Raw genomic sequence first — 7,246 nt, 5'->3', positions numbered from 1 at the left:
AAGAATAACAATAAGAAAATTGTCAAAGTGGGAAGTCTGAATGTGCGTGGATGTTGTGCAAATGATAATAAAGAGATGATTGTAAATGTTATGAATGAGAAGAATCTGGATGTCCTGGCTTTATGTGAAACAAAGCTGAAGTGGGTGGGTGAGTTTCAGTGGAGAGGAATAAATGGGATTAGGTCAGGGGTTTCAAATAGAGTTAGAGCTAAAGAAGGAGTAGCAATAATGTTGAAGGATAAGTTATGGCAGGAAAAGAGGGACTATAAATGTATTAATTCAAGGATTATGTGGAGTAAAATAAAGGTTGGATGTGAAAAGTGGGTTACAGTAAGCGTATATGCACCTGGAGGAAAGAGACGTGTAGAGGAGAGAGATATTTTGCAAAATGTTGAGTGAATGCATGGGGAGTTTTGAACCAAGTGTGAGAGTAATGGTGGTTGGGGATTTCAATGCTAAAGTGGGCAAAAATGTTGTGGAGGGGGTAGTAGGTAAATTTGGGGTGCCAGGGGTAAATGAAAATGGGGAGCCTTTAATTGAGCTATGTTAGAAAGAGGTTTGGTAATAAGTAATACATATTTTATGAAGAAGAGGATAAATAAATATACAAGGTATGATATAGCACATAATGAAAGTAGTTTGTTAGATTATGTACTGGTGGATAAAAGGTTGGTGGGTAGGCTCCAGGATGTACACGTTTATAGAGGGGCAACTGATATATCGGATCATTATCTAGTTGTAGCTACAGTTAGAGTAAGAGGTAGATGGGAAAAGAGGAAAATGGCAACAACAAGTAAGAGGAAGGTGAAAGTATATAAACTAAGGGAGGAGGAAGTTCGAGTGAGATATAAGCAACTATTGGCAGAAAGGTGGACTGGTGCAAGTATGAGTAGTGGGTGGGTGGGTGGGGGGGGGGGGTTGAAGAATAGTTGAATAGTTTTAAAAATGCAGTATTAGAGTGTGGGGCAGAAGTTTGTGGTTATAGAAGGAAAGAGGAGTGATTGGTGGAATGATGAAGTACAGTGCCTGCACTCTAAAGGAGGGGTTCGGAATATTGGCAGTTTGGAGGGATATGTTGTGTATCTTTATACGTATATGATTCTAAGCTGTTGTGTTCTGAGCACCTCTGCAAAAACAGTGTTTATGTGTGAGTGAGGTGAAAGTGTTGAATGATGAAAGTATTTTCTTTTTGGGTCACCCTGCTTCGGTGGGAGATGGTCAACTTGTTAAAAAAAAATAAATAAATAAATAAATAAAAAAAAAAAAGTACCTGAAAAATACTCGAGGGCCTGGTCCCAAATCTGCACACTGCCATAACAACATACTGGAGAGAGAGATATGGAAGGAAGTGTAAAATAAACCCAATGAGGAGTAGGGGTGCAGTGGGGACAATAAGGGAACACTGTATCAACATCCAGTGTCCCAGACTATTCAACATCTTACCAAAAGATATCAGAAACATGGCTGGAACAAGCATAAAAGCCTTCAAGAGGAAATTGAACAAGTATCTTCACCAGATGCCAGATCAACCAGGCTGTGATGGATATGTGGAGCAGCGGGCCTCCAGCAGCAACAGCCTGGTTGACCAGGCAAGCACCAGATGAACCTGGCCCATGGCCGGGCTCAGAGAGTAGATTAACTCTCGAAACTCTTCAAAGGTATTTTCAAAGGTATTTGAGGAGGAAGATCATGGTATTGAAGATAATATTGTGTATATGGACTTCAGTAAGGCTTTCAATAGAGTTCCACATCAGAGGCTATTGAGGAAACTTAAGGCACACAGAATAGGAGAAATTTTTTAATGGGAAGGGGCAAATAGGCAGCAGAGAGTTTGCATAAACGGGGAGAAATCAGAATGGGGGCACGTCACAAGCAGTGTTCCACAGGGGTCAGCGTTGGGCCCCTTGTTGTTCACAATTTACATAAACAACATAGATGAGGGAATAAATAGCAACACGAGCAAATTTGCTGATGACACCAAAATAGGCCATCCAAATCATTCTAATGAGGACATTAGAGCACTCCAGGATGATTTGAATAGACTGATGCAATGGTCAGAGAAGTGGCAGATGGAATTTAATATAGACAAATGCAAAGTTTTAAATGTCGGACAGGAAAATAACCATGCCACATATAAACTAAATAATGTAGATCTTAATATTACTGACTGGGAAAAGGGTTTAGGAGTTCTGGTTAGCAGCAATCTGAAACCAAAACAACAGTGCATAAGTGTTCACAATCAAGCTAACAGAATCCTTGGCTTCATATTAAGAAGTATAAATAATAGAAGTCCTCAGGTTGTTCTTCAACTCCATATATCTTTGATTAGGCCTTATTTAGATTATGCTGCACAGTTCTTATCACCGTATAACAGAACGGATATAAATGCACTGGAAAATATACAAAAGAGGATGACAAAGTTGATCCTATGTATCAGAAATCTTCCCTATGAGGATAGACTGAGGGCTCTGAATTTGAACACTCTAGAAAGGCGAAGAATTAGGGGGGATATGACTGAGGTATTTTCTTCTTCTTTTTAGTAATATTTACAGAAAAAGGGGTTACTAGCCCATTGCTCCCAGCATTTTAGTTGACTTTTACAACACGCATGGCTTACGGAGGAAAGATTCTTATTCCACTTCCCCATGATATGAAAGGAAAAATAATAAGAATAAGAACTATTAAGATAAAATCAAAGAAAACTCAGATAAGTGTGTATAAACAAACATGTACACGTATGTGTAGTGTGACCTAAGTGTAAGTAGAAGTAGCAAGACGTACCTGTAATCTTGCATATTTATGAGATGGACAAAAGACACCAGCAATCCTACCATCATGTAAAACAATTACAGGCTCTTGTTTTACACTCACTTGGCAGGACGACAGTACCTCCCTGGGTGGTTCCTGTCTACAACCTACTACCTGTGTGTAAAGGTAGAAAGTTGAAAGTGAACATAGAAAAGAGTAAAGTGATGAGGGTATCAAATGATTTAGATAAAGAAAAATTGGATATCAAACTGGAGAGGAGGAGTATGGAAGAAGTGAATGTTTTCAGATATTTGGGAGTTGACATGTCAGCAGATGGGTGTATGAAGGATGAGGTTAACCATAGAACTGATGAAGGAAAAAAGGTGAGTGGTGCATTGAGGTATATATGGAGACAAAAAACATTATCTATGGATGCAAAGAAGGGAATGTATGAAAGTATAGTGGTACCAACACTCTTATATGGGTGTGAAGCTTAGGTTGTAAATACTGCAGCGAGGAGGTGGTTGGAGGCAGTGGAGATGTGCTGTCTAAGGGCAATGTGTGGTGTAAATATTATGAAGAGAATTCAGAGTGTGGAAATTAGGAGAAGATGTGGAGTTAATAAAAGTATTAGTCAGAGGGCTGAAGAGGGGATGTTGAGGTGGTTTGGTCATTTAGAGAGAATGGATCACAGTAGAATGACATGGAGAGCGTACAAATCTGTAGGGGAAGGAAGGAGGGGTAGGGGTCGGCCTCGAAAAGGTTGGAGGGAGGGGGTAAAGGAGGTTTTGTAGGTGAAGGGCTTGGACTTCCAGCAAGCATGCGTGAACCTGTTAGAGAGGAGTGAATGGAGACGAATGGTATTTGGGACAAGCTGTTGGAGTGTGAGCAGGGTAATACTTAGTGAAGGGATTCAGGGAAACCAGTTATTTTTATATAGCCGGATTTGAGTACTGGAAATGGGAAGTACAATGCCTGCACTTTAAAGGGGTCTGGGATATTGGCAGTTTGGAGGGATATGTTGTGTATCTTTATACGTATATGCTTCTAAACTGTTGTATTCTGAGCACCTCTGCAAAAACAGTGATTATATATGAGTGAGGTGAAAGTGTTGAATGATGATGAAAGTATTTTCTTTTTGGGTCACACTACCTCGGTGGGAGACAGCCAACTTGTTAAAAAAAAAAAATGGCTGAGGTGTATAAATGGAAAACAGGAATAAATAAAGGGGATGTAAATAGCATGCTTAAAATATCTAACTTAGACAGGACTCACAGCAATGGTTTTAAGTTGGAAAAGTTCATATTCAGGAAGGATATAGGAAAGCACTAGTTTGGTAACAGAGTTGTGGATGAGTGGAACAAACTCCCAAGTACCGTCATAGAAGCTAAGACGTTGTGTAGTTTTAAAAATAGGTTAGATATATACATGAGTGGGTGTGGGTGGGTGAGAGTTGGACCTGACTAGCTTGTGTTACTAGGTCAGATGTCATGCTCCTTCCTTAAGTGAATGTGACCTGACCTGACTAGGTTAGAACGTTGGCTTAAACTGGTAGGAGAATTGGACCTGCCTCTCATGGGCCAGTAGGCCTGCTGCAGTGTTCCTCCTTTCTTATGTTCTTATATTCTTACGTTAGTACTTCCATGGGGGGAGGGGGAACCTGAAGACAATCACTCATATCATGCTTCTTTGCAATAAATAAAACCCATTAACATTTGAGGGCTTCTACCTGTGAGCTCAGATGAAGAGGTGTGAATCCTGCCTTGGATTCTGCATTGGAACTAGCTCCATACTCGAGAAGGGTTGTAGCGATATCCATTTGGTTTTTACGAGCAGCAATGTGAAGAGGGGTGTATCCATTCTTTGCTGTTGCATGAGGAGAGGCACCTTTATCCAACAGTAGCAATGCCACATTCTGAAGACAAAAGGTAAATCGTTATGAATCCAATAAATAAAACCGCATATTTAAAATTACCAAAGGTTTGGAAGCAGTGTAAAATTACAATACTTTATTTATGAAGGTATTAGCTGTTAATCAGGGGTGCAAAATGTCATCATATAAGTACCATACATATAGCTATAACTATGAAAAAAAAATCAGGTAAATCTCATAACATCTGAATTCATTTTGTAAAGAAGCAGTAGCATTCCATTTAGGTTGGGTTATAAGTTATCTGATAAGCACCTACTGGAGCCACAATGGGAGGGTAAAGCCCAAACAAACAGGTTAACTCACATTTAGTTAATGAAATACAGGATAACCTGAAACACTGAATATAACAGTTAAGGGAAAATCTTTAATCCCATAAACAACTGAAATTCTTCCACCCAGCCATGGTGATTACAGTCAGTGATCATGTCATAGGTAGGTGCAGGCAGAGGCTGCCTCAAACCTAGACTGCTATTAAAAAATAGGTACAGTTTAAAAAAAAAAAAAAAAAAACAATTTATGTAAGGAGTAGTCAATTCAAGGCTGTCATTTTCCAAAAGGCAAATCTTGGATGGTGGAAAGTTTCAACTGACAATACTGATATATCAAATGGTTGTGAGCTGCATTCTGGGAAAGAGGACCAAGAAGCCCCAATGAAAGTTACATTAAATTAATTGACTTTCTTGGGTTATCCTGGGTTAATAATTCAAACAAAGTCTTCCTCACTTTACAGTGCCCCATTCACCCAAGTCCTTGAGGTACCTCTTGCTCTTCTCCACAGACCAACTCTGCTTTTAACTTCTGTTTATTTTACTACTATCTTTACTAATATCTCATGGTATTTAACCCGTAAACGGTCCAAGCAGATCTACATTCATATGTGTAGTGCTCCAAAAGTAGATCTACGTTTTTTTTACATATTTTCAAATATAACAAAAAAAGTAGATCAAAGTTTTTTACACGTTTTCAAATGTAAAAAAAAAAAAAAGATCTACTTTTTTTACATACTACTTTCAAATGTTGAAAAAACGTATACGTATATATGTTTGGACCGTTTATGGGTTAAACCTATCTGCAGCTTCCAGCTTTTTCATTCAAATTGTTGTTACATTACACCTGTGGTCTCATTTAAGAATTTTCATTATCTACTTACCATTTACTCTACTTCTATTATTACACATCCTCAAAACTTACACAATCTTACTCAGTTCCCCAGACTCAGCAAATAAAACTAAGCATTTAAACAGTACCTGTACGTTCCACAATAGTTGTATCTATCAACAAATTTCACAATAGTTTAGTCATACATTATTCTCATCTCACATAGCCCCACTTAAGACAAGGTTAAATAGTTGCAACAAAATTAAACATCCTTGATGTGAAGCCGTAAGAAATAATAAGAATAATTAATGAAAATGTTTCAACGAGATACTGCTTCTCAGTGTCCAACTCAAGTTCTTTAACCCTATGAGGGTCCGTCCCGTAGTTCTACAGCTTTGAAGCCAGGGTCCAAGACATAGTTCTACGCTATGCTCAGCTCACTCAGATAAACTGAGTGGTAAATTTGGGCCTAGATATGAGAGAATACGTCTATGTGGTAAATGTCTACCATATAAGACAAATCCTGCAGCATGCAGTGCATGATAAAAAAAAAACTGCGACCGTATTTTGGATTAAAACAGTGACTTTGTGGTGTTTTTTTGCATTTTTTTACAGTTGTAGTCATTGTTTCTTGGTCTCATTTGATGGAATGGAAGATATATTATGGAAAGAGAGATGATTTTGATTGGTTTTAGTACTGAAAATAGCTTGAAACTGAGCTCAAAGTAGCAGAAGTGTTCGATTTTTGCCGATGTTCAAGAGTAAACAAATGACGTCACACATCCGATACAGGTTAGCTGGTGTGTCTAATGTGCCTTCACAAATGTGCTGATATTATTTATATAATTATTACAATATTGCATAACATTAAATCTTCTATTTTTTGGTGTGAATAAAAATTCATTATGTGAATAAAAAATAAAAATGGAATTCATCTGCAAAGCATGGAAACATAACTAATAAACAAAAAAATGCTATTTTAGTGCCAGGAATGCCTGAATTGTTCATTCTGGACCCTAGTTTGAAACTGGAATATTTTAAACTGTGTGAAATTGGCCAAATTACCAATTTCCGATCACTTTATTGGGAGGTTGAAACAGTTGACTGGGCGATTTCTTGTGCGCAGTCAATAAAATAGACTTAATACTAGCAAAAAAACTAAGAATTTGATTGACTGGAATAATGTAATTGGCCTAAAATGGGAGGCAAAGTGAGCAAGATTGCCAATGAGTAAATATCACTGACACAGCAAAATTCACGAGAGAGCAATTTCGTCAATTTTCCATCAAATTTCGTACTTTTCATTTTATTGCCTTTAGAAAAAGATCCTCTACCATTTCATAAGAAAAAATACCAAATTTTTTTTTTAAATTTCTTGGACTCTGTGGACACGTTTCAGATTAGGAGTGTGGATCCTGAAAGGGTTAAGCATAATTCTTGAGTGGTGATTTCTTTTAGTGATGGTGA

The 7,246-nt window shown here is 37.9% G+C and overlaps 1 protein-coding gene across 21 annotated transcripts in view; it reads right to left on the bottom strand.

The window, feature by feature from the left end:
* The window catches only part of LOC128689421 (ankyrin-2), a 989,227-nt gene that overhangs the window by 352,540 nt on the left and 629,441 nt on the right, over positions 1 to 7,246 (bottom strand). For all 21 annotated transcript variants that reach the window (XM_070086289.1, XM_070086299.1, XM_070086296.1 and 18 more), the window contains one exon: positions 4,478 to 4,663. In XM_070086289.1, the coding sequence (XP_069942390.1) occupies positions 4,478 to 4,663 (186 nt within the window). The remainder of the gene's footprint in view (positions 1 to 4,477; positions 4,664 to 7,246) is intronic.

The sequence above is a fragment of the Cherax quadricarinatus genome, chromosome 18, assembly GCF_038502225.1.
Source record: "Cherax quadricarinatus isolate ZL_2023a chromosome 18, ASM3850222v1, whole genome shotgun sequence".
Taxonomy (NCBI): domain Eukaryota; kingdom Metazoa; phylum Arthropoda; class Malacostraca; order Decapoda; family Parastacidae; genus Cherax; species Cherax quadricarinatus.
This window is presented reverse-complemented; position numbering and strand designations above follow the sequence as displayed.